This window comes from Halichoeres trimaculatus, unplaced genomic scaffold, assembly GCF_033239565.1.
Source record: "Halichoeres trimaculatus isolate MK-OKI-2021-1 unplaced genomic scaffold, fHalTri1.1 fHalTri1_scaffold_19, whole genome shotgun sequence".
Taxonomy (NCBI): domain Eukaryota; kingdom Metazoa; phylum Chordata; class Actinopteri; order Labriformes; family Labridae; genus Halichoeres; species Halichoeres trimaculatus.
The window spans coordinates 1382782-1409208 of NW_027437197.1; the positions used below are offsets into that span (position 1 = coordinate 1382782).

General features: G+C 40.1%; 3 protein-coding genes across 5 annotated transcripts in view; all 3 read left to right on the forward strand.

The window, feature by feature from the left end:
* The window catches only part of cfap97d2 (CFAP97 domain containing 2), a 155867-nt gene extending 148048 nt beyond the window's left edge, over positions 1–7819 (forward strand). The window contains exons 3-11 of one of the 2 annotated variants that reach the window (XM_074694436.1): positions 812–878; positions 1416–1511; positions 1771–2275; positions 5252–5325; positions 5441–5543; positions 6715–6795; positions 6983–7101; positions 7196–7382; positions 7478–7819. In XM_074694436.1, the coding sequence (XP_074550537.1) occupies positions 5279–5325; positions 5441–5543; positions 6715–6795; positions 6983–7101; positions 7196–7382; positions 7478–7771 (831 nt within the window). In that variant the 5' untranslated portion in view covers positions 812–878; positions 1416–1511; positions 1771–2275; positions 5252–5278 and the 3' untranslated portion in view covers positions 7772–7819. Of the gene's footprint in view, positions 1–811; positions 879–1415; positions 1512–1770; positions 2276–4487; positions 5326–5440; positions 5544–6714; positions 6796–6982; positions 7102–7195; positions 7383–7477 lie in introns of those variants that run through there. The other variant, XM_074694437.1, reaches the window with a different exon arrangement.
* A 1063-nt stretch (positions 7820–8882) lies between these two features.
* Positions 8883–17456, forward strand: cdc16 (cell division cycle 16 homolog (S. cerevisiae)). Its single transcript, XM_074695679.1, has 18 exons — positions 8883–9116; positions 9281–9335; positions 9828–9925; positions 10440–10478; positions 10629–10769; positions 11121–11280; positions 11363–11457; positions 11916–12049; positions 12159–12238; positions 12336–12385; positions 12470–12543; positions 13336–13461; positions 13670–13822; positions 14189–14252; positions 14336–14397; positions 16301–16436; positions 16575–16665; positions 16757–17456. Exons 1-18 carry the CDS (start codon positions 9069–9071, stop codon positions 17008–17010), a joined length of 1860 nt encoding a protein of 619 aa, XP_074551780.1. The 5' UTR covers positions 8883–9068; the 3' UTR covers positions 17011–17456.
* Positions 17457–19199: 1743 nt separating this feature from the next.
* upf3a (UPF3A regulator of nonsense mediated mRNA decay) lies at positions 19200–25630 on the forward strand. 2 transcript variants are annotated; one of them, XM_074695567.1, is made up of 10 exons: positions 19200–19389; positions 21012–21118; positions 21216–21322; positions 21413–21511; positions 21611–21721; positions 21817–21872; positions 21961–22119; positions 22222–22355; positions 22480–22780; positions 24443–25630. In XM_074695567.1, exons 1-10 carry the CDS (start codon positions 19249–19251, stop codon positions 24629–24631), a joined length of 1404 nt encoding a protein of 467 aa, XP_074551668.1. In that variant the 5' UTR covers positions 19200–19248; the 3' UTR covers positions 24632–25630. The 2 variants fall into 2 exon arrangements, with proteins under 2 accessions (XP_074551668.1, XP_074551669.1); XM_074695568.1 differs by having other exon boundaries at positions 19201–19389; positions 22480–22768; positions 24443–25624.
* The last annotated feature ends 797 nt before the right edge of the window (positions 25631–26427 follow it).

Sequence of the window (26427 nt, forward strand, 5' to 3'; positions counted from 1 at the left end):
ATAAATTTGCAAAAAAAAATATTTAAAAAACTGTGTTTTAGCCATTTTTTTCATTTTACAGTTTTTAAAAAAATTGAAAAAAAAATGCAGATATTAGAAAAAAATGAAATTTAAACATTTGCAAAGATTGGGGGGTTTTTTTGGAACAAGAAAAAAATGATGTGTAATGAAGCGTGTTGGCCTGCAGCTCTTTTTTTATTTTCTTCTTTGTGTTTTGTAATTAATATTTTGTGAGAGAAGGGGAAGATATGATAAGAAACTTTTTATTTTCTGCTCCTTTTCATTTATATTTATGTGGGGTTGGGTACCTTTCACATTTAAAACAATATGGTACCGATGTCTGGTTCCTGGTGAACGGTACCGGTACTAAACGGTACTAGTTTTCAGTACTTTTCTGTGTGTCAAAGTGGTAATAGATATTAATTTGTTTAATAATAAAATCTCAAAGTTTTTTAATTTAACATTTTTCTTCTCTATGTAATAATTTTCAATGCTGTGTTCATGGCCAGCATGGAAAATTGCCTACTCTTCCACTCACAGTCCCTCAGAGTCACAAGGAAGGTTTGGTCCTACAGACAGACTTCAGTCAGTACCTATAAATGTACCAAATTTGATTCCCATCTATGTATTTATAATTTCTTTTTTCTTTTCTTGGCTGAATGAAATAAAGTCAAAGAAAAAACAATCTTCATAAGGAAAAAGAAAAGAAGAAATGAAGTCGAATCTCTCCAAAACACTCTGAACGTTCAGAATACAGAGTTAAACTCTGCAGAGACACAGGAAATGATATCACCTGTCTGTTTTCCTGCAGGTTTTACACCCAGAGACGAAGAGGAGGAACCCGGCCTGTAACCAGGAAGCAGAGACGTGCAGGAGAGGTGAAGTTGCCCAGGGAAACAGGAGAACATTTATAGTTTAAAGCAGAGGTTAGGTCTGCTCCTGTGTCAGTGACTGTGCATGTGACTGTGCTCGGCCTCACGGCGCCTAATTTGTTATCCTCATAACTCATTCCACTGTTATGTAACGGCACTGTGGCTCTTTTTTAACTTGTAAAGACGGCGTCTTCCATTATTGATGTGCTTTCATGGCACAGATCTACCCGGGATATCGGCCTGTATGGGTCTGAGGATTAAAATGGGACAAACTTCCTGCGTTCAGGAGGAAGTGCAGCATACGTGTGCACCAAACTGTCGTTAAAAGAGCCACTTTTAGAGGGATAAAGCCTGTTTCTGAGCCACCGCCCCCTCCGCAGCTCCTCGGCATTAATGGAGCAGCGGGGCTGAGAGCGTAGAGCCTCGCAGTCGTTACCTATTCTACCATCCATTAGCCGGGAATCGTGTTGACTTTGAAAGTACTTTCTGTAAATCAAGTGAGAAGGGTTTTCAGAATTTGTTAGAGTTAAAGTTTCGTCACAGCTAACCAGGAGATCAGATGGGAGGAGGAAAGGAGGAGGAGGGGTATCCTGCAGCTTCAGCGAGCATCAGTTTGAGGATCTTAAAGCAGCAAACAGAGTGAGTCTGAAAGCTTATAAACTCATAAAGTTTGTCCACAGTGACTCAAAGAAAAGCAGGAAACACCTTTCACAAACTGAAGCTGATCGTTGGTGTTAACAAGCTGAGAGCGGCGTGAAGCAGCCGCTGAGCAGGTTCCTCTCCTGGGACCTGTTACCACAGTCACTTTCCATTACACACATCCAAAAAAAAGCTTGGTCCCCTCCCTGGGGAGAAGCTCCGCCTCCACCTGCTGATGCCTCTGTGTTTCTGGTTTCAGGTACAGGAGGGAAAAATAAAAGATGAGCTCTGAGGGACTCCTGGTGTTTGTCTCAATCAGCGGTGACGGCTGCCGGCTGGGGAGATGCTGACGTTCCCGTCCAGCGGTCTGCAGAGCGAGGAACACAGAAACACGTGTTTAATCTGCTCAAATTATCTCGTCTAATTACTCCTCAAAGCACAGACGCTTCTTCTGGTTTCTCAAGTTAAGTTTCTTAACTCCTGCACCGTCATACATAACGCAGAAGAGGCAAAGATAATATTAAGACACAGATGTCACAGTCAGATTCTCAAACTACGGTGGCCTGGAAGGACAAGAAGCCCTTAATGTCAAGTTTTTCCAGTCAATACAAATGTTTTGCAAACAACAACCACACTCTTCTTCTTCTCCTCTTCTTAGAAACACATCAGTGAAATATGGAGTTGATGGTGGTCGAAGAGTCGCTCCCACGCAGACAAAAAAGATCGTTCTGAGGGGACAAAAGCAAAACTGTTTTAATATTCAGGTGATTTATGTTAAAATCAAACTTCTATAGACTTCCTGTTCCTGTCCAGGGATGTGGAGGGGTGGGTTGTCTTTTCAGTAGTAGATAAAATACATGACTGTAAATCGTTTTGGATTTTGGACCCACCCCTGAGGGGTCCTGACTCCCACTTTGGGAACTGGGAATAAATCATATTGTACCTTTAAAGGTGCCAAAGGCAGGATTTAGCTCGTCAATGCTATTTTTTTTGTGTTTTCTTTGGATTAAATGTTAGAGTATCCATTGATAACTCTTCATGAGTGGAGGAGACAAGGATTCTTGACCGCTCCAGGTATCTTTGACCAATCAGAAGAGCCCCTGAGGCTCTATCCTGATTGGTCGAGGGGCGGCACTTCGTCCTTCATCGGGATTGGTTGTAAGGCTCTTAGTTCTCGTGAACACGAACGAGGAAGTCCTGGCTCGCATATTTACCTGCCTTGTCGGACTTCCAACCAAAACACCAAGGAGCTAAACGAGGGCAGCACGAAGAAGAAGAGGGAGAAGAGCAAAAATAAGCGTTAGCGCGCGTTCTTGTGGGAGGGGCTAAACTTGCGTAAGGGCGTGATGTCAGAGAACACAGGACGGGAGGGGCTGTGCTGGTTTTCAAATCGCCATCTTACCAGGGTAATCCTGCCTACAGCACCTTTAAGTCTTAGTTTAGTGTTGCATTGCCAAAAAAAATCTAATTTCTTTGGATAAATAAGACAAAATTGTACCTCAAATAGAAAAAAATAAAACAAAAAAAATTAAAAATAATTTAAAATAAATCCCAAACCCCAGATTTTAAAGCTCCTGATCGGAACTCCAGTTTGTGCTAAACTTTGGCGCCCCCTATGGACAGACTCTTTTATCTGAGTGCTGAAATTTTCTGACAAAAAACGTCTTTTCCTGTTGTCCTTTAACCAAACATATCGCTCACTTTGTATCTAAATGTTTTATCAGCATGCAGGTAATCCGTGAGTCTGACTCCTGCTCAGTGGCGGCCTCTACAGGCGTTAAAAATATCTTCATGAAAATGGCCAAACAAGGCAACTCAGTGTGCCTTTTAAAAACCTGCTTTTTGCCTTTTTGATTTCGACACACACACATTACTTCAGCCCTTGTTTCATGTGTGTAAGATGTGTGTATCCGGACCCCACCTGTCCCAAAGAGAGCCTCTTCCTCTGCACATATTCCCACAGCAGAGCGATGGAAGATCCACCTGTGAGACTTTTCAGGACCTGTTAGCTTCCCCGTCCGTAAAAACAAGCCTAATTATCTGTAATACATCATTACCTCCTTTCTTAATGACGATGACACTGACTCTGTTTCACTTTTTGTGTTCTTAGGGTGTTTTTCTCATACTGTAATAAAATCAGACTTTGAAAACAACATTTTCAAATGTTACAGACAGAAATGTACTTGTATTAAAACATTATTCTTGTTTTAAGAAACTTAAAAAGTTCATTTTGTGCCTCTAGTAGAAGATTTTTTGAATAATTCATGCCTCATATTTGTTTTTGTTTTTTTGATTATCATGAAATAAGACATTTTCTACTCTAATAAGAGAATTTTTTATAAAATTGAGGCATAAATATTGGTTAAATTTCAGGTCTTGCTGTAGAGAAGTTGCACATAAAGTTTAACCTTTTGTATCCGTCTTATTTTATCCCTCTTGTGTCTGCCATCCATCCGTCTACACGTCTCCTCCACAATAAAGCAACAGATTGAACTGGAGACGTTTTATTGCCCATAATTCATTCATGAGGCTCCTCTCCACGCTGAGTTGTGACCGTGCTGCGGGACACAATTAAATCACTGGTGTGAGGTGTGGTCAGACATGGAGAATCACTGTTTGCTGTATTTTACAACAGCTGCAGTTAAAGTCACCTGTTTTACTGCACTGCTCATAAAGTGAAACCTGTTTGACAGTTTACACACATTTAATTTTCTATGTTGGAGTCATTTCACCTGTCGTGTGAGGTCCATAGACTCTTTGTTTTACATTAAATTTAGTTTCATGGCACAAGGAAGAGTCACACTGATTTATTCTAGTAGATGTGTGTTATTCACAGTTGCACCATAGACTGTCATAGCCGTCTGCAGCCACTAGAGGGGACTGTTGTGACTTATAAGTTCATTCATGAAGTCGGATCAGCTCAATGGATTTCATTCAACAAATCTTAAGTGATGGCTGCAGTGTACAGAAATTCACACACTGTCACATAATTGTTTAAAACAGTGTGATCTTTTTGTTTAATCTGATAAAAACTGATCCATAACTGCAGAAAATAGAAAATCTGTTGTGCTGAAATGTAAGTTGTGTTTGCCTCAGCTGGTTTCTGTTTATCTCTGATGTGTTTGCATTACTGTGACAGCTGAAGTTGCTCAGGTGGAAGTTTCCAGGTAACTGCTTCCATGGCTGCAGATTAACTGTCTGAATGCAACATCAAACAGAAGCCTGCCTGACCCTGACCTCTTATTTTCTCACATTGTTCATTGTTGACACTTTCACTTCTCTTTCTCCACCCAAACATGTCTCTAACCCTGCTCTTATTCACTGTTCATCATCATCATCATCATCATCATCATCATCATCTCTGTGTCGTATTTTCTGCTCTCACACATCATGAGCACATTTTGATCCTGACTCTGTTTTTATTCAGGGCTTTGAACTTGTGTGAGTCGGTGTCATCACACAGCAGCTCGTCGTACCCTCCCTCTCCTGCAGCGCCTCGTTAATTAGCCTCTCGCTGTCGCTCCTTCTGTGCGCATGCGCGTGTCTCTGTGAAGAGCTGATCGTTCGAATTCGTCTCATTCATCTCGCGCGTTCTCCTGCTGCTGCCATGGTTACTGTGGATGCATGAGTGTGTGTGTGTGTGTGTGCGTGTGTGTGTGTGTGTGTGTGTGTGTGTGTGTGTGTGTGTGTGTGTGTGTGTGTGTGTGTGTTTCTGCAGTCTGAGCTCAGTCTACCCGCAGGATTTGGAGCGTTTGGGCTGCTGACTGATGGACTCAGGTGATTCCAAACCCACAGGAGGGCCCCGGTCTGCCAGGTGAGACCCAGGGACAGGGTTAGCATCATTTAATACTGGTCACTTCACCATGTTTATCACATGAATGAGTGGGAATGAAGTTTAAACTTTTCTGTTTTTGATTTGTTTTCTGCAGGACCATAAGGTCACACCAGGGATACCAGCCGCTGCTTCCCAGTGCAAACAGATACCTGCAGCACAAATGGGACAAAGCTTCATATGACCTGCACAGAGAAAAGGTTAGCCTGTGTGTAGGGCACTCCTACGGAAGCCCTAGAAGTTCATTTAAAGTGGTGTTTTAATTTTTTAGGATAAGTAAAATACAGTTTTTTCAAGGTATTGACTTATTTTTCTTGTTGTGTTATACGTTATACATTACAGACCATAGCCTGTATATAGAGGGGACAGCGTGGCTCCGCCATTTATGTTTACGCAGTTTGCAGCCAGAGTCTGTGCAGTAGAGACTGTGAGGGATTCTGGGAGAATCTGAGTGGAGCTGGGTGACAAAAATAATATTTTTTTATTTCGAGAGTCTAATCACTTCCTGACTCTACCTCCAGACATATTTTACAATCCCCGAAAAAAATACACAAGAACATCAGCTGTCAATCATCATTAAGTGTTACATAAAACCTTGTTTTTAACCTTATATAACTAATGAAAACAAAACTTTTCAGAAAAAAGAGGACTTGGATACAAGACAGCCAAATGATATCTTCAAATCACCACAACAATCAGACGTGAGAAACATTTCTACCAGGTGTAATAATTTTTTAAAGTTTGACCACAGCCCATCTGGAATGACTGGGGAGATGGATTTTTCAACCTATACTGCAGCCAGCCACCAGGGGGAGCAGTTTTTGTGGAGACCTCACCTCTAGCCGAGCACGCGGCAACCATTTTTTTTTACAGTCCATGTTACAGACACGTCTCAGAGCACCGGGCTGTGAGTAGAGCCAAATGTAGCCGGCTGCTAAACCACGGTACAAACTGACAAAGTTAGCTTGTTGTCACGTTTCAGAGCTTGGCTCTACCTAACTGTTGATAAATACCTTACCTGGTGGAGTTGGATCTGGTAAAAGGTTGTCTTGAACAAAGAAAAGTGTAAAAAGAAGATCTTATCTCCATTCATTTCAATTTCCATCTTCACTACAGTGTGTGTGCGACTCCAGACCAGAAGGTGGCGCTGCAGTCTGATTAAAACAGATCCGTTTCACAGCCTTTAAAAGGAAAAAAAAATGACTTATTTATGGAGATAAATTCAGACTTTAGTTTTTATCGTGCAGATAGTTTTCGCATATTTGTGCAGAGCAATCATAATTAACTTTAACAAGCATTTTATTTTAGACCCAGATGTTTGAAACACTTTTGTCACACGTTTCAAAGCTCTGTGATTTTTCCTCTCTTCAGGTGAAGTCAGCAAAATCACAACTGAACATCACTCCACCAAAGATCTACCCTCACGTGTCTCTGGGGCTGAAGAAACAAAAGGTATCTTGTTTTCTTTGCTCTTTATGTTGTCTCCATAACATGGCTGCAGATGTTTTTGACAACTTTATTGCTGCTGTACTTCAATGTATTACTCACAGACTGCCTCTTCTCTAATCAAATGATTTGTATTTATTTTGATCTTATAATAATTATTGTAATTAGTTAATTATCAAACTCTTTCTTCAAGCTTGCAGAAGAGAGGACACTGAAGATTCAGAGGGAAAACACTCTTCTTTGGAATAAGATAACGCTCATCGCAATGACATCAGGAGCAGTTGACAACTGGAATCATTACACCAAAAAAAGGTTAGTTTAGATTCAAGCAGAAATATGTAGATAATTAAACCTTCTTAGTTGAGAAAATGTTGTTTTAATTTCCTTTTTTTGGTAAACATTCTAGCCTGAGTATGGAGAGAAGACAGCAGGAGCAGCTCCACATACAGAAGGAGAATCTAAAGACCCATCAGCGTCTGATCTGCTGCAGGTCACACTATGATGTGAGAGGCTGGCAGAAAGACTGGCGCAAACATCTCAAGCTGATGGACAGAGTGGCGCTATACCCCAGAGGATACAGCAGTCTGCTAAAGGTTTCACCTTTCTTCTTTTAAGATAAGCTAACCATGCTGCCTGAATAATCTCTGTTTGAAGAATTAAAAAGATTTCCTTCATGTGTCAACTCCAGGGACAGGACAAACCTATGAAGAAGCCCAGCGGATGGGATAAAGAGCAAAATGATCGTGAAGATGCTGCTGCTCACAGCGCTGAGAGCAACAAAGAGAAACAAGAAAAACCTGAGGAAAATACAGAGAAGGAACTGGGAGAAGCAGCAAACCCGATAAAAGAAACACAGCCGGACACAGCAGCGAACCCTACTGAGCATGCTCCATCCAGTGACAACAACAAAGTTACAGACGAAACTCACTGTGCTGAAACATCTGCATCTTCTGATGGATGTGCAGGTTCTGTAGAAGGATGACAGCTTTCTATTTTTATCTTGTCAAACTTTTCATACTGCACAATAAAGTGACGCACTTACAGCTGTTAACACTGTCGCAGTTCGCCTAATCTGTTTTATACAGTCGGGGTCATAAGTTTACAATATGATACGATCAAGCAGAAACCTTTTTTTTTAATCATATGTAGTGGTCAGGAGAATTCCATGATTATGTGTGCATCCCAGTGATAATGAATATCACTAAATAGCCCAAATCAAAACGTGTGGCCTAATCAAAATCAAATATGTGGCCTAATAATAATACTACTATAATAACACTGGATGACACACACAGGTTTAAATTGGGTAATAAATCCAAAGTTGTGAAAATGCCAATAAGAAGTGTTCAAACTCAGATCCAGAGATGGAAAATTATTGTTTTTCTGTGGATTCTGCTCAGGTATGTAAATTAATGAACACAACTTTATATGATAAAGAGTAATCTATAAAGATGAGCTCGACTAGAGGAGACAGGGCTAGATACACACGAACAGAAGGTGACAAAGTGTATCATACGTGCACAATTTTGATGACAATAATGATTTACTTTTAAATGAAATGTAGCACAAAGTGCTTTACAAACAGACACATGAATTAAATAAAAGAATTATACCCCAAACCCACTCACACAGCAACCCATACACAGTGTTAATAAAAAGCAATATAGATAAAAGACAGTAATAGAGCACACTGCTGTACCCAGTACATACTGAGGAAACGCCGTCTTACTGATTTAAAAATGAGAAAACACTGGAGGTTAGGTAAAAAGTATAAAATTAAATTTATCATAATATAAAATAAGAAAATGATTTTTAAGAATTAAGAATAAAAAATACTTGAAATTAAGTTAAAATATACATATTTATATAAATAAATGAGGAATAAAACAGGAAAACTAGAGAATAAAATACGGGAAATATAAGATTTTAAAAAGAAAAGAATAATAAAAAAAAGAAATAAGACAAGATAAGGTAATGAAAGTGGTCTGTACTTAAAATAAATAAAACAATAAAAGGTAATTCAAATGAGGGTAAAATTCACATTATTTAACGTCTAATCCCACAGAGAAACTGAAAAAGACCGTTGTTGATGCGGAACCGAATGTCACGGAGCGTGTTTCCTCCGTCACGGTGTCACAGAACACAGTGCGCAGAGAGAAGCCGCGGGTTTGATTTGAAGCTAACAGGCTAACGCTGAGCTCTGTTTAATAAGATATTTTATATATCCACAGAGAATGACACATTTCTGTTAACCCGGGATCAGACTCGCAGATATCAGGATGAATCTGGACAGACTTCGGAAGCGGGTCCGTCAGTACATCGATCAGGTGAGGAAGAAAGCTCCGTGCAGTGCTAGCTAATGCTAGCTTTAGTGTAGCTGTCGTCAACAGTAAACCTCATCAGTTTCTCTGTGTGATAAACTTCAAACAGAGAAACTGGATGAATTCACTCTCTTATATGATCCTTTATATGTTTCTGTGTTTGTTTACAGCAACAGTATCAAAGTGCTCTGTTCTGGGCCGATAAGATCGCCTCCCTCTCCCACGGTGAGTGTCTGCGGTTGCTGTTAGCCTGGTGTCGCCTTTAATCCGTGTGAGTCCCATCTGAAGCTACAGGAATAACGGGCTCAGGGGTTAAACGGGGAGAGGAAACACAACACACTTTATACAATGAATAGTATACCATACTACTGCTATTGCACAGCTTTACAACTCAAATTAAACTTTTACTGGTTAGCGATGTTAATAGATAGCGCTCAAGCTTACTAGCTGCTTATCAAAACTCAGTGTCTGTTGTCATGTGAACGATGTAATACTTAGTTTTCTATCAACACTGAACGCCGTGCACTAAAAATGAAGATAGATAATAAAATGTCGAGAAATACAGGAGATATAAACAAAAAGAAATAAAGGTAGATACAATAAAATGTATTTATTAAGAAACATGAATGTAGTGCAAAGAGGTAAGGCAGTGTCCACACTCTGTTATGTATTTTACTTGTGATAAATCTCTAACAAACCCACCTCTTTGTCACACAGAGGACCCCCAGGATATTTACTGGCTTGCTCAGTGCCTTTTCTTGACCTCTCAGTACCACAGAGCCTCCCATGCCCTACGCTCACGAAAACTTGACAAGGTAACTGCAGGTCATGTGTGAGATGTTGTGGATTATATGCAGAGCTGGACTGACTGAGTTTATACCAGCACAGATCAGAGACAGTGAAAACTATTTAAAAACAAAGTTCAACATTGGTTGAAAACAAACCAGTCATGTAATCACACACAAAGTTCATTTTCTCCTCCATTGCTGCTGATGTTGCTACTGAAAACTTGATGTTTTACTGTTTTTGGATAGATTGTGAGTTGTCTGTTGTTTACACATTGTGTCAATCTTGTTTGTAAAAACTGCGTGTTTCTTATTCTTGTGTCTTGTGGAAAGTGTTATTTAATTTTGTTTTTTCCTGTTTGATCACCTGCCTTAGGACAACGGATGAAATTTAGCTATTGTGCTAATTCCAGCATATTTACTATGACATGTTTATCAAAATTGTTGATTGATGTGCACTGTCCCAATCAAATAAATGAATAAATTAAATTAAAATTTAATACTAATGCTAATGGTGTAAACCTTCTTGTCTCTTCACTCACAGCTGTATGGAGCGTGTCAGTATCTCGCTGCTAGGTGCCATGTAAGTAATTACAGAAATAAACACAGCATCAGCCCCAAACCTTCTGCTTCAAAGTGTGTTACAAACTACATCATAAAACCAAGACAGCACTGCCAGGTGTCGTTGTCAAGCCTGGCTGACTCTGCTCCTCTTTCTGACTGTCTTGTTCAGTATGCTGCCAAAGAGTTCCAGCAGGCCTTGGATATCCTGGACGCAGAAGAGCCGGCAAGTAAGAAGCTGCTGGACAGAAGTGGGAAAGAGGACAACACGACTTCAGAGTCAAACAAGGACTGGGACATGTCTCCCGCCTCAGTAAGTCCACCCACAGCCTCGGTTACAGTCTATTCTAAATGGTTATTATGGAAGTTATCCTGCAGAAGTTGGAGCTATGTTCACTTCCTGCAACCAATTCACAGCAACTAGAGCTATCGCCCTCCGCTGGTCACTTGTTGTCTTTATAATCAAGCCATGTTTATGGGATGAACGTTATACCTCTGTGTTTTTAATGCCTGTCTGTGTATTGATTACACCAGTGTATATGACACAGCTCACTGCTCAGATGAGACACGGTCTGAAAGGTGCATCTTCTTCACTGAATTTTAACCCTCGTGACGTCGATGTGCCCACTCCTCCGTGCTTCCTGCTTTCTCTGAAACACTCCAGGTCAACAGCTCCATCTGCCTCCTACGGGGGAAAATCTATGATGCCATGGACAACAGACCCCTGGCCACCTCCAGCTACAAAGAGGCCTTGAAACTGGACGTGTACTGCTTTGAAGCTTTTGACCTTTTAACATCCCACCACATGTTGACGGCACAGGAAGGTGAGGCTGATCTGCAGACATCACTGGTTTCTATATCTGCCTTTCAGTTTCTTTACATCTGCTGCTGTCTCCTTTTTGACAGAAAAAGACTTCCTGGACTCACTTCCTCTGAGTCAACAGTGCACTGAGGAGGAGGAGGAGCTCTTACACTTCCTGTTTGAGAATAAATTAAAGAAGGTGAGGGTCTGCTGATTTTCTATATTTATCTCATGCTAACTAATGAAGAGACTGAGTCTTTCCTTCACAGTCAGACTGATGCACCAGAATCCTCCAGGGACAGATTGTTGTGAAGTGTTGTCAAGGTTTCCTGGTACAATGAGCAGCACAGATTTTCATGAGTCACTCCCTGATACACTGTACTGTCTTATTGTCTGATTGGAGCCTATAACAAGTGTTTGTCTCCATTGTGTGTGAGCTTCAGGCTTCATTTGTAAACAGTTTGTAATCATTGAAATGCAAATGATTCCTGTGGATACTCGACGGTTTTTGTTCAAACTCCTCTTCAGCCTTCTCTCTTCTCTCTGCCTGTTTCATGACCTCGTTGTTCCTCCTCCACCTACTCACTTTTAAACCCTACACACACCTTCACACGTCTTAACACACACCCACGCTCTCTGTCCTCTCCTTCTCTGCAGTATAACAAGCCCAGTGACGTGGTGGTGCCAGAGATGGTCAACGGGCTTAAGGACAACTTGGATGTAGTGGTGTCTCTGGCAGAGAGGCATTATTATAACTGTGACTTCAAGATGTGCTACAAGCTCACGTCCATGTAGGTCTCCTTGGGGATATTAGTTTATTTCTGGATTAGAAACAGCATGAAGAGAACTTGTAAGTCTGATCAGATTAAACTTGACTCTTAAGTGTTGTTGGATTTTCAGGGTGATGGTCAAAGACCCATTCCACGCCAACTGTTTACCCGTCCACATAGGAACTCTTGTGGAGCTTGGAAAAGCAAATGGTAAACTCTTCATGACACACAAACAGACTGCTCATGAGATTATTTGGCCAAACATCAGGATTTTAGTTTAATCTCACTGTTTTTTCTGCTCCTGTAGAGTTATTTTACCTCTCGCACAAACTTGTAGACCTGTATCCCAACAACCCGGTGAGACCTTCTTCCTTATCCATGCACATTTTTTCCCCTTTTCAATGAATTTAAGTTGAAGTTAACTTTTTAAACCGTCAATAGGTTTCCTGGTTTGCTGTTGGCTGCTACTATCTCATGGTCGGCCATAAAAACGAGCACGCTCGCAGATACCTCAGGTGAGTGGATGAACAGCCACTTTAAAGCAGGAGGGTTTTCCTGTGGGTGGAGTTGAGAGAAGTTGAACGAATATAATGCTGCTTTAATAAAATGTTTGAAGGACTGTCCTGTCCTTTTCAAATAAAGGTGTAAAAGCCCCAAAAAATAACTTTAAAAGATTTTTAAAGAAAGAATAATCTGACTTTGTGGTATTGACAAGTGTGTGTTTTGTCGTCAAAAAAATCTAAATTTGCTTCTTTTTAAGTCTTTTTTTCGTTACCATTATGTTGGTTTCTGTGTAATTGCAACTACACAGACCATCTGTCTCTTTTTTTTTTTCCACACTCTTTTTATTTAATTTTTGGCACGAGAGGCAAACATATTCATACATGAGTGAAACAACAATGGCTTTTAAAAATAAATAAATTAGTGATAATCTAACAAAATTAAAACAGAAAAAAGCAAACAGAAAAATATTATCATAATTATTATTTTATAATTACTATTAAAAAATAATGACAGCAACAATAATAAAATAATAATAATAAAATCATATATATTTATATATATATATTTTTTATGAAGAGTTCTTTTGTAGTACACTATAAATGCCATTTAAAAAAAAAAAAAGTTAATTATGCCATTTTGCTATGTACTTAAACTATTCACTGCTCCGTCATTATTTTATGTTAATTCACTTATTTTCCTTGTTTAAATTGTACTGTAAGATGCAGTTTTTATAGTGAGTTAAAAAATAATAATGATAATAAAGTCTAATACATCATCTTTTTTATTCTATTTCACCCTCACAGCAAAGCCACCACGCTGGAGAGGACGTACGGACCGGCCTGGATCGCTTATGGACATTCGTTTGCTGTGGAGAGTGAGCACGACCAGGCCATGGCTGCTTACTTCACAGCGGCACAGCTAATGAAAGGGTAAGAGCATGGATAGTTATATTTTTACCTGAGTTATAAACACACACTGAGTGTAGAGGAAATTCACTTGTAGCTTTAGGGATCTAGCTTTTTTCCTCTTTGGGATTCTCAGAAAGTAAACTCATTGTTTCTGTCTTTTATTAAAGTCTGATGAACTTCCTCAACTGTGACTGAAAGTCTCTTAACTCCTCCCTCTCTTTCCCCTCAGCTGTCACCTCCCCATGCTCTACATCGGCCTGGAGTACGGTCTGACCAACAACTCCAAGCTCGCTGAGCGTTTCTTCAGCCAGGCTCTGAGCATCGCTCCGGAGGACCCGTTTGTCATTCACGAGGTGGCCGTGGTCGCCTTTCAGAACGGAGAGTGAGTCACCGTGACAAAAACACTCACAGCCACTCTTGACCTCTTAGTTTCACAGAGGTAATATGAATGCTACAGGCAGCAGGAGCAGACGTTGGTTTAAATAGCACAATCAGGAATCTATTTCAGACTATGAGCTGCGTGTACCAGGGAAAAACTCAACGTTCAGGTTCCAGAGGTGGACTGAGATGTGATTTTGTGATTTCTTTCTTGCCTTTTATCTTATTTTGAACACACACAGTTCCACTGGAAGCAGGAAAACACACTTCCTGTTTGAGGAAATGATCTCTCAGAAACTCTTTCAGAAGTTGAACAAACTCAGAGGACGATCCTGATGTGAAACTGATGTTTACAAACCCTCTCTTTCAGCTGGAAGACGGCGGAGCGGCTGTTTCTGGACGCCATGGAGAAGATCAAAGCCATCGGGAACGAGGTGTGTAAGAAACAAACGCACCTGACCGCTCAGCGTTCTGCAAACACATCCTTATTTGTGCTTGTTTCTCCTGTGAATCTCAGGTCACTGTGGACAAATGGGAGCCTCTGCTGAACAACTTGGGTCATGTGTGTCGGAAACTGAAGTAAGCACGGGGCCAGTTTTCAGTGATCTGAAAGGTCTGGGGGTATTCTTTCACAGAGACCTGCTCTTGAAGCTTTGGCTTTTCTCTAAATGGCATTATGGATCTGAGCGGGCACATATAGAGCTCAAACAGGAGGCTAAATTTATCCTGAGTGGATGATGAAAGAAGATTGGTCTGAGTGCTCTCTCCTCTAATTTGTTCATTCCTCTCCCGGCCTTTTTTTTCTTTCACCTGGCTGCTACAAACTATTTTCACAGATGTGCCCGGTCGTTCAGTTTCAGTCATTCAGCAGAGGCAGCGCCCTCATTTAGAATTCATGAAAAGACCCTTTAATGAATTATGCATCGCTACCACTCAATAGAGAGGAGGCGCGTGCAGAATGTGCAGCACACAAGTGGCTTTAAGAAAAGCTTTGGATGGATTTCATCTGAGCAGAGTGTGGAGGTTATTGGTCCAACGTCACTCCCATTGTTCCTTATAGGTTTCCTGATTAATACACAGGTGTGTGTGTGTGGAGTAAGTTGTCTTTGTTTATCCACTCATGGAAAACACACCGTTTACATCCATTCTTTTAAAATAGAAAAGGGTAGGCCTGTCACAAAAACAAATTTTGCTAGATGATAATTTTCCAAAATATTATTACTGATAAACCATATTATTGTCAATATTATTTTGATTTTTTTCCATTTTTTCATTGATGTAATTATGATAAATGGGATAATGAAGTGAGTACACCATATCAAAAGCAAGAAACTTTAATTTCTTAAGAGTATTTAACTGTAATTAAAAGGTCAGGATCTTTTAAATAAAATAAATTAAACAAAAAATATAATAAATTTAACAAACAGGAAGAGAAAAAAAATACAATGAAAATGAAATGGACTCTCTTTTAGAAAAAAATACATGTCAATGAAAATAATTAATACTAATCAAAAACAATAAAACATAAACCCTGTCTCTAAAGAAAAAATGAAACTCCAAAAAAAACCCAACAATAAAAACTATAGTCTAAATAAAAGGGAGTTTATACAGTTCCTGAATTGTTTGTAACATGTCCTTTTTCCCAGTCAATCCGTACTGTCTGTCAAACATTTTGAACATTTCTGGCTTTCAACCGTATTGAAGGGCTGCATTTCTTTGGCAATGTATCTGTCTTTGAGCGCCACCATTTGGAGCATTTATTTCTATTTACTTTGCCGACCAAAAGCCTCAGTAAGAGCGGATTGTCAAAGAACAAGGCTCAGCTGCACCTCCCCTTCTTCTTCTTCGTCGCCACTATTTTCAAACAAATGCCACATATCAGCTGGTTGGTGTTCATGAGCTCACACTTTGTTCATTCTGATAAAAAACAAAATATTCCCACACTGGGACTGTGGCAGGCGGCTTAAGAACCGTATCTTTGGTGCCATCACTCATATTAGCGTGTGTTTCCTCCTTACCCCTCAGGACGCTCGCTTTAGCTCTCTCCGTGTGTACGCGCAATTAGCCCCGTCTTCACCCCAAAGATCACATTTTTGACAGATGCTCACTCCGCTATAAATCCACTAAATCCGCTATAGAACCTATGCACCCCGATGTTAGGAAAGATAGACGTAGTGAGCCATCTTCTCATTCAGCCTCTTTGGTCCAAAGAGAGGAGGAAAACAAACATGCACGTGTCAGTTTATGGAGGCTGGAAAACTTACCCAGGATGTTTTTATTTATCTTTCGGTTAGTTAATATATTGATTATCGTGACAGGCCTAGAAAAAGGTGCTGATTTTGAGCTTTGAATCATCTAAAGATGCTACGGAGTCACCAGAGGGACACAATAAAGACTGAAAAATACCCCCTCTTTAAATTAGAATACCACTCTGACAGGTGAGAAGTGTTTTCAGGATGATAACTTTGTGAACTTTGTGCAGAAAATACGACCAGGCTCTGGAGTACCACCGTCAGGCTCTGGTGTTGATTCCTCAGCACGCCTCCACCTACGCCGCCATAGGATATGTGCACAGCCTCATGGGGGACTTTGAGAGCGCGATCGACTACTTTCACACGGTACGCTTCATTTCCTGTGGTCTCTGTGTTTCTGGGCGACTTCTAAAGTGTTGTTTTGAGAGTTTAGCCATGATTCTGACAGAGCACGAAGAAGCAGCTTCACCTCTGAAGTTTTGGGGTTTGGTTTCTCCCGTTCAGGCACTTGGACTAAAAAGGGACGACACTTTCTCTGTGACGATGCTCGGCCACTGTATTGAGATGTACATCGGTGACACAGACGCGTATATCGGTAGGAAATAGCTGAAAACAGAGCTCTCAGTCTTTGAAGTCGTATTAAACGTCACTGATAAATCACACGCTGTCATTTTTCTCCCTCTAAGGCACCGACATCAACGATAAGGTGCGCAGCAGCCTGAACACTCCGGCGCTGATGAAGATGCTCAACACCAACGAGCAAAGCGAGCTTCTGGCCACGCCCAGACTAGAAGACACCAGCATCACATCGATGGAGACGCCGCTCTCAAATCAGGACAAGATGATGCTGGACACGCCGCTGAGGCTCTCTTTGACCCTAGAGTGTGACATGTATGAGAGCGACGTCATGCTGGAGACGCTGTCCGACACCAGCACGTGATGTCGCTCTGTGTGGAGGTGGAACTGTCAGCAACACGCCGTCTTATGTGCACAGATCAACCAAAACTCAAGGTCTCCTGTGATTCCCCTCCTGTGCTGTAGATCTGATCGCTCCTGTAAGGGTCGTTTATTAATATGTGACAGCAAATGTGTGAATGATTTTAACAAGAACGCACTTTAAAGGGGGATTAGCGTGTGCCTTGGTTTAGTTTTGAAGCTGAAGACGCTGTGGTCCTCTGAGCAGAGCACACACGGGCAGACACCTCACACCTCCCAACAGACTCCTCACTTATTATTGCTGCCTGTGGCAGGACCCTCCGTGTTGGTTTACCTGTGGATTCACACCTGAATAAAGAGCCAGCTCAGTACAAGCAGTTTGATGGAGAGAATAAGCAAACACTTCTTGGTAATTTAGACAATAAACCCTGCATTTATCTTAAAACACAAGAGTGTGTACGTATGTGTTTATCAGGAAAAGGGGATTAACTCTTACAGGTATCACTCAGACATTTACATATTTATTTTACTGAATCTGCCCATAACAACAGACTCTTTAAAAAAGATAAATCACCTTATTTGTCAGTGTGCAGCATACTCCAGCTAATTCTTTAATCTTCTTTATGGAAAAAAATAACTTAAGATTTGCAGAACCTGAATGATAATTGAAAAAAATATATGCAATTTGCAGTTTTGGGGAAAAAAAAATGTTATTTTAAATTTTTTATTGTCATGGTGATACTTTGATCATTTTTTTATCTGGATTCATAAATCTGAATTTACCGCTGCATCCCTTCCTGTCTTGGGGAGCCCACGCCATGTGAGCTCAGTCCATCCCCTCGGATGTCGTGTTGCTCCGGTGAGGGGGAGGAGTGAGACCTGAGCAGCAGGGGGAGGATGGATGGGCTCATCATTCTTCAGCTGGCTCCCGGATAAACCTGGACTTTCCCTCCAATGGAGATCCGGTTTCTGGCTTTAAAGAGAAATGGGCTGTACTCCGTCTAAGTCGGCCGTCATTTACACGCAGGACAGGGTCTGTCGGGACCTGGACACCTGCTCCACTTTTGTCCCCAGCCTGAAGAGCTCGGTGTCATCACCAGAGAAACCTCGGCAGTGTGTGGAGACCACCCACAGCAGACAAGCCTTCCTCAGCGGTGAGTGTGTGGCCAGATAAAAACCTGATCCTGCACCCACCAGGGTCCTCTCTTTGTGTTTGGTTATTGCTCCATATTTGAATGATGAAGCTGGTTTTGTGGGTGTCCCTGTTTCCTCCAGTCCCCAGCAGAGATGCCCTCAGTCGCTCGGTGAGTCAGTCCTCAGGCACTGAGTCCTGGACCTCTCCGAGCTGCTCGTGCCGTGCAGACCAGCTGAGCCTGATGCCCTGCAGCCCGACCCAGGACCTGAACGGGGACACTGAGGACTTTGGGACATGACCGGAGCCCTGAAGGAGCAGTTTTATCATCACAGATTGAAAAGGAGCTCCCCAAAGCAGCCTGTTTGCTCTTCACCTGTGTGTTAGTAACCTGTTAATTCTGCTTCATTATTTCACTCTACACTTTCAATTTTTACCAATTTATAATGTTTTAGCGGCAAGACTTATTTTTTTTACAAAGTAGTTTTTACATTACAACTCATTTGCCTTGGTCTAATGCTATACAGTCAAAGACAGCTAGCTCAAAAAACTGTTAGAAAACAAAACAGTAGTGTTTGCTTACAAAATATGAAAAAGAAAAAATATGCATGCGAAAATCAGACTTTTTTGTCCTGTAAGTTTGATAATTTATACATTTCCATTATTTTCTTGCTGGCTTGTTTTTAAGCTTAACTTAATAGGAAAAGTTGTTGGTATTATATTTCTAAATATTTTCAAAAGGCTTTTTAAGCAGTTTATATTTTTGTTAGAGCCCATTTTTGATACTGTAAACCAGATTTTCCGCTTTGTAAGACCTTTAGTAAAGATGTAAAAAAAGAATGAGAAGAAGAAGTGAAAGTAAGCGACTATCATTTTATACGAGGAAACAGTAAAAAAAAAATGCGTATTTTATTATAAATTTTGATTTTTTTTATGCCTCTCGGCTAATATTATTAAAAAAAATGCTCATTATTGTTCCTGTTTTTGTAAATAATGTTGCATAAAACCTCCCTGATTCAGCTCAGCCGCTGTCAAAGCTGTTTTTTGTAAATCCACATCCTCTCGCGAGATCTCAACGAGTTCACGCGGGCGAGAGGGAGATGGGGAGAAATGAGGTCTGAAAAGGACCAGTCGGCCGTGGGGAAGGAGAAAAGCGTCGTCGAGATCCAGTTCAGAGACCTCCAGAGAGACCCCGATAACATCCCCGGGCACCTGAAGCAGAAAGAGGAGAAGAAAGAAGTCTTCACGAAGGTTTGTGGTCGAATAATCGGGATGTGTCGCATTGTTTACTCCGTGAGGAAAACGGACATGGAGGCGAGCAGGGAGGCGGGAACACTTCAGCACCGCGGACAGCGACAGACAGGAAGACTGAAAACACCCACAACACCCGTCTCTACCCTCCAGATACCACATTTACCTCAGAATACCACATATTACACATTTACCTTTAGTTTAAATCCATTTACAGATAAAAATCTCTGTTCCTAACCTTCACAGATGCAGCTCAGGTTCAACCCGATGCAGTAAACACCGACCACTGATTGTCACTGTGAAAGCCCGCGTACCGCTGCGTTTCTCTGGGTTAAACTCATTTAACATCTGTAATGGCTCAGAAATACTTATATAGTATTTTTATGTTTGAAACTGTTACTCAATTTTTATTTTTATTGTTTGTTAGGTGTCACCGACATGTCTTCATGTCTCTGTTTGCAATAGCTATTTTATTCATGCAATTTTGTGTTTTTTTTCTGATCAAATCTTTTAAAAAATGTCTCATTTTCCGTTAAAATCTTTAAGATAACAAAAGTGTATTATTCTGCTTCATCTGCTTACTTGATTCAGAGTTCAATATGTACCCTTTAATAGCTGTTTTCATTATTTTATTAAAAGATACGATAAGAACACCTTTATTTATCCCACAATGGGGAAATTTACAAAGTTACAGAAGCAAACAAAAAGTGGAACACATTATGATAAGAATGTATCAAACAGAATGATAATAATAATTTTTTTATTATTTGTTTAGCACTTTTAAAAACATAGTTTACAAAGTGCTTTGACAAGCATTCAGCACAAAATGATAAAACACAAACAAACAATGAGCAGAATAAAGTAAAAACAAAAAGCACAGCTTAAATCAAGACTAACAGAGAGAGACAATGTAAAAAGACATGAGGTGAAAAGGTCCTTTTCATAATTTATAGTACTTTATTGGAACCCAGACAATACAAGAACCATACAGCCTAAAAAGAGACCATGAGGACCAAACATAAAATCAGCAAGAATAGGAAACGCAATAAAAAAAGGGATGAAAGCAGAAATCAGGTTAGAAAATATAAAAAGATGAAATGAGCAATGATGATAAAATAACAAAATACAGTAATAAATAATTAAGGTCTAAAAATTATCTATAAAAGAGTTTAAAAAGGTGAACCATCAAAAAGTTAAAATCATAATTAATAGCACATAATAGTATGAATAAATTAACGAAAAGGAGTAAAAGAAGGTAAAGAAAAACAAACAGTAAAACAAAATAAGATAGAGATAAAAGACATTAAAAGATGGTAAAAGACAGTTATCACATAAAGGCAAGTCTGTATAATTGAGTCTTTAAAGGGACTTAAGAATAATATAGTAAGAGTAACCTAGAAAAAAACATGCACATATTTAATATAACATACAGGTAAAAAGTCTTGAGGACCTGGTGACCTGTCCAGGTGTAAACTGCCTCTCGCCCAATAACAGCTGGGATAAAGTTAAGAAGAGCAGAAAAACTTGGATCTAAAGTTCTGCTCCTGGTGATGTTTTGTGTAAAGACCTCCCTGCACTGATAAAGAAACACCTCCTCCTCCTCCTCATTTTGTTAATCTCAGGTCGTGATTCGAAGGCTTCCACCCAACCTGTCAAAGGAGCAGCTGGAGGAGCAGCTCAGTCCGCTTCCTTCATACGACTACTTTGAGTTCTTTCCAGCCGATCAGAGGTAATCATGATGAAACCAATCAACAAAGACGATCTCTTCTTTCTTTCTGTTCCCTGACCAGAGATCATCTGTTTCTCTTTTCCCTCTTTTCCCTCAGCCTCTATCCTCACCTGTTCTCCAGAGCGTACATCAACTTTAAAAACCCTGAAGACATCCTGCTGTTCAGAGACCGCTTTGATGGATATGTCTTCATCGATAACAAAGGTTCGTTTTAGTTTTGTTTGTAAGCAGCTTATTAACTCATGGAGTTCATGGTGGCTTTGTGAAACTTTCTTTTTTCTTGTTCTCCTTCAGGTCAGGAGTTTCCTGCTGTGGTAGAGTTTGCTCCCTTTCAGAAAATCTCCAAGAAGAAGCTGAAGAAGAAAGATGCAAAAGCAGGGAGCATCGAAGAAGGTACAGAGACACAAAGTCTGAGCTACAAGTTAAACCGTCCTAATCTGTGAATTTGAGATTTTTGATATCTGCTGGATTAATCCCCTGATTCTGTGTCAGACCCAGAGTACAGGAGGTTCCTGGAGAATTACTCCTGTGATGAGGAGAAGTCTATGGCCAACCCAGAGACTCTGCTGGGAGAGATCGAGGCCAAAACCAGAGAGCTCATAGGTACACGCTCATCAGCTCACACCTCCTCTCTGTTCCTCTGAATCATGGTTAACAAGATTTATCATCTTTAATCTTCTTTTCTTTTTCTTCTGCAGCCAAACGGACGACACCGCTGCTGGAGTACATCAAAAATAAGAAAATCGAGAAACAGGTAAGACGGATAAATGCAGACAAAGGGTAGGAATCACTTCTGAGATGTTGAAGGTAAAGTGTAATAAGTGATAATTGTGTTTGTACAGAGGATAAGAGAGGAGAAGAGGGAGGAGCGCAGAAGACGGGAGCTGGAGAAGAAACGACAGAGGGAGGAGGAGAAAAGGAAGCGACGGGAGGAGGAGAGACGCAAACGTAAAGAAGCAGAGAAGCAGAAGAAGTTATCTGACAAAGATATCAAAATAAAGGTTGGTCTGTAACGATTAAACTTCAACTTTAGTTTATTCATGTGTAAAGGATGGTGGTTCAGTGTGTTTATCCTTTGATTCTTGATTCCTCGGCTGCTGCAGCTCCTGAAGAAGAGTGACAGAGACGATGACGTGGATTCAGACCGGATGAAGGACAAAAGTGAGCTTGGAGAGACGGAGAGAGGGAAATGGGAGAAAACTGGAGGACAGATGAAGTCGAAGGACCTCAAAGAAAAGTAAGACGTGTGAAAACATTTCAGGGATCCATCAATAAGGACAATACGTTCATATAATTTAACAGAAAATGAGTCAAACAAGCTCTAAACATGCTGCTGTTGCTTTCTCTCCTCTGACCACTAGAGGGCAGCCAGAGAGCGACAAGGAGCAGAGAGAGCAGCACGGCCGCAGACAGAGAGACAAGGATCACCGTGGGAAGGACGAGGAGAGGAAGCGGCAGAGACACCACTACGAGTTCGATAAATTCATGCGCCGCAAAGACGAAACCAAGTGGGGCAAAGGTTACTGCCAGGACCGGGCCAAGAAAGAGGGACACCATCATGGGTACTCGTACTGTCCTGACAGCGGGGACAAACTGGGGAAGGAGGACAGGGACGACCTGTGTAACAGGAAGGAGCGCCTCCGAAACAAGGTGAGCGAAAAGGTGAGCATGAGAGGGGGACGGTGGTGGTTCACTTCTTTACAGATGATGAAGAAATGTTTCTGGGATTACTGGATTATGAGCAAGAAGGAAGCAAGTTTTCATTCACTTTGAGTAGATCTGGAGAGAGTCTGTTTCAAGCAAGAGATCTGCAGATAATTCAGCTTTTAACTACAGTGAGATTTTTGTCTTTTGCTTTTTTTTAAACATTTTATTCATATCATTATTACTATTATTTTTTTTTGGCAGCTTTGCGTATTTAATTCTACAGATCTCAGTTAATAAATCATAGTCACAACTTAACAAGGAACTATTTACGGTTTGGTTAAATTTATAATCGAAATTCATGGCAGCATCCACAACCACATAAACAGGAGAGTGAACAAGGAACAAAAGAAATAATAAATAAAATGAAATAAGATAAAATAAAATAGGATAAAATTAAATAAAATAGAAGAAAATAAAACAAAATAAAATAAAATAATATAAAATAAAATAAAATAAAATAATATAAAATAAAATGAAATGAAATGAAATAAAATATAATAAAATAAAATAGAATAAAATAAAATAATATAAAATAAAATAAGATAATATAAAATAAAATGAAATGAAATGAAATAAATTGTAATAAAATAAAATAGAATAAAATAAAGTAAAATAAAATAATATAATATAAAATGAAATGAAATGAAATAAAATGAAATAAATGAATAATAACAGTAATAATGCAGCTTCTTTAAAGTAAGTGACAAATAAATTTGTCATTCAGGAAACTTTTGGGGGACAGTAACAGCTACATAAAACTGATCAAGAACAAGTTTTAGGGATAAAAATAATGTTTCTAATTGTGAAAAGCTTCTACTATTAATTTAAAGAGGGGGATTGTGTTTTTTGTCTTTTTATTTTGCTTTATGGACTTACAGCTTCAATAAATCCCATTTTTTCTCTTCCTGCTGTTTTATAAACCCATATTTCAGACTCTGTCTGATACACTTTGTTTTAGCGCCTGTCTCTTTAAGGCTTTCCACTCCACAAACCCCCGTCACTCTGATTGGCCAGCCCTCTGGAGGCGCATTTTGATTAGTTCACAGACAGATTCAGTGATTTCTTCAGCACCTGAATATGTAGAGATTTGAAAATCTGCACATGCTCAGTCTAAACATCAGGGATTGATATGTTACTTTAGCATAGAGAGAAATCTGAATAACCCCTCTTTAAAACCTGGTTTTCAATAACCTTTCAGCTTGTTCTCAGCCTGAGGTCACCTCAGTAACACGGATGCTTGCTCCAAAGTTCGAGGTGAAACAGTCTGTGAACTTGTTTTGAACTTATTGTGTAAATATAATCTGAAATCAACCTCTTCTTTCACACGTTGGTTTGGAGCCACAGCTTTAAGTTCAGCTCTCGAGTTTGTTGTTGAGTGAAAGTGAGTTCTTGGAACGTCTCGACGACCTCAGTGAAAGTCCTCACAGGGTGTGAGCTGCGCTTTAACAGCTTCAACCACAGAGTTTCTCTACCCGCCCTGTGTGTTCGTAGCTTTAACTCTCAGCTTCTGTGGCTCATAAAATGAAGGTGAAGGGTCCAGAAACTGAGGGTACACGTTGGTTTTTAAGCTAGCTGTGCCGCCTGTCCTCCCATGTCCCTACGCTCGTCTGTCCACAGGACCGTCCCGCCATGCAGCTCTACCAGCCGGGCGCTCGCAACAGGAAGCGCATGAGCTCAGCAGGAAAGAGCTACGACTGCATCCCCGTGGGCTGCTCGCCTGAGCCGGGGCCCGAGCACTGCTTCGACGCCGTGACTGTGGCTGCGGGGCTGGAGAAGGGGTTTGAGAAGAGCAAAGAGGAACAGTGAGCAGCAGCCTGGACGGGGCCGGTTTCTCTGGACTCTCAAAGCCCTGCAGACGGAGAAAAGTCCTCCACACACTCCTTCAGTCTTTTTAGGGTTTTAAACATGTGTCAACACTTTAGTTTCAGCAGGAGCATGAATATAACACCACAGATATCCAAACATCTGTTCAGAGTTAAAAACCATCATGTTAGATCCTTTGAGAAGCAGCACAACTGGATTTCTCACAGTAACTTGTTATGTTTATGCTCTGCTTTCCTCAAACATCATCCTGAGACTAAGTTTTGAAACTCCTCAAACTTTCATCCTGTGATATAAATCAGTTTAATCCCTATGACTCGTCCCAATAAGAGAAGAAACTCCTCTTCCTCAGCGTCTGTGGACTCTGCTGAAACTCCATGTTTGTAATAATTTCATAGATTTTATGAAGATGAAAATATATTTGAAGTGTGACTTACAAACGGTGGGTGAGGACGTAGTGTGTGTTTTTGTGTATAAAGGTGAGAGGTTAACGAGGACAATGTCAGCGTCACTTTTAAAGTTTGTACGTCATAACCTGTTTCCTAAAAAGATCAACAATGACAGAAAATCTACCAGCGCTCATTTTCTAAGCTGTGTTGAGAAGTCAGAGTATTTACGAAGCACCATCTTTACCAAGCCTTATACTTTATTTTTGCACATGACCGAACATTTGTCTGTCAGACCTGTTGTATCTCCTTTCCTCTGGACTGTAGAGAATAAACGTCTCCTGTGTTTGAAGGTAAATCAGTGTCTGTCTGACGGTTTGGGTGAGGCTGCCGCTCGGCTGATGTGAGTCAGAAAAAGACTGAAAACTCTTTTTAAACCAGGCGTGGATATTCTGAGCTGTTTCACTCTGAGAACGTAAACCCAGCCCTTTTTCTCTGAGTCTGAGTGTGGTTAGAGTAACGGGACAGAGACGGCGACTCCTCATCTGCTGCTGTTATAAAACGGAGACAGTGGAAGTCGTTTGATAAAGCAGAACTGTCACATCAACAGGAAACTCGCAGCCGAGCACATGTGGATCTTGTGAGCTTAAATCTGCGCTCTCACTTCACTTAGAAACAAACACGTGTGTGTCACTGTGTGTAGATGTGTGTGTGTGTGTGTGTGACACGTACAGTGAGCAACAGAAGTTAAAACTTTCCAATCCAGATTTATTTATTTGTTTGTCATTTTTGCCCACATCTTTTCTCTTTGTTCACCTGAAAGAAGTTTGGTGTGATTTTCAGTCTTCAATCGTCAAACCAAAGTGGATTTAATTTGGCTTTTCTTGTTTGTTTGTTTGTTTTGTTATATTTTCTTTTGTCTTTTTGTTTTCATTTATTTTATTTGTTTTATCAAAAGCAGTTATCTGCAAAGTGACTTCAGCCTTTTGTAAATGAAAAAAGTGTAAACAAAAGCAAAACCCTGATCTGCCAACAAAAGAATCCTGGGTTGCATTTATTTCTTTTCTTTTTCTTTTTTTTTCACAACTTTATTTAAAGTTTTCAATGATCACAAACAAAATGTTTTCCTCTACAAATGTAATTTTTTAAAATTTTTTATAGTTCCCAACCCACGTCAACAACGTACAACAGAGAGAGAAAGAAGAAGAAAAAAAAAGAAAGAGATTAAAAGCAAAGGGAAAGCTTTGTATCAATACTTATTATATTAAAAGTACAGAAAAGGACTATAATTTCTTTTTCTTTCTTTTTTTGATTTATTTTTTTATTTTGCCCCTATCATTGTTATATTTTTACAATATTGGATGAAATTTAAAGTTGCAAACAGTTTTTTATTTT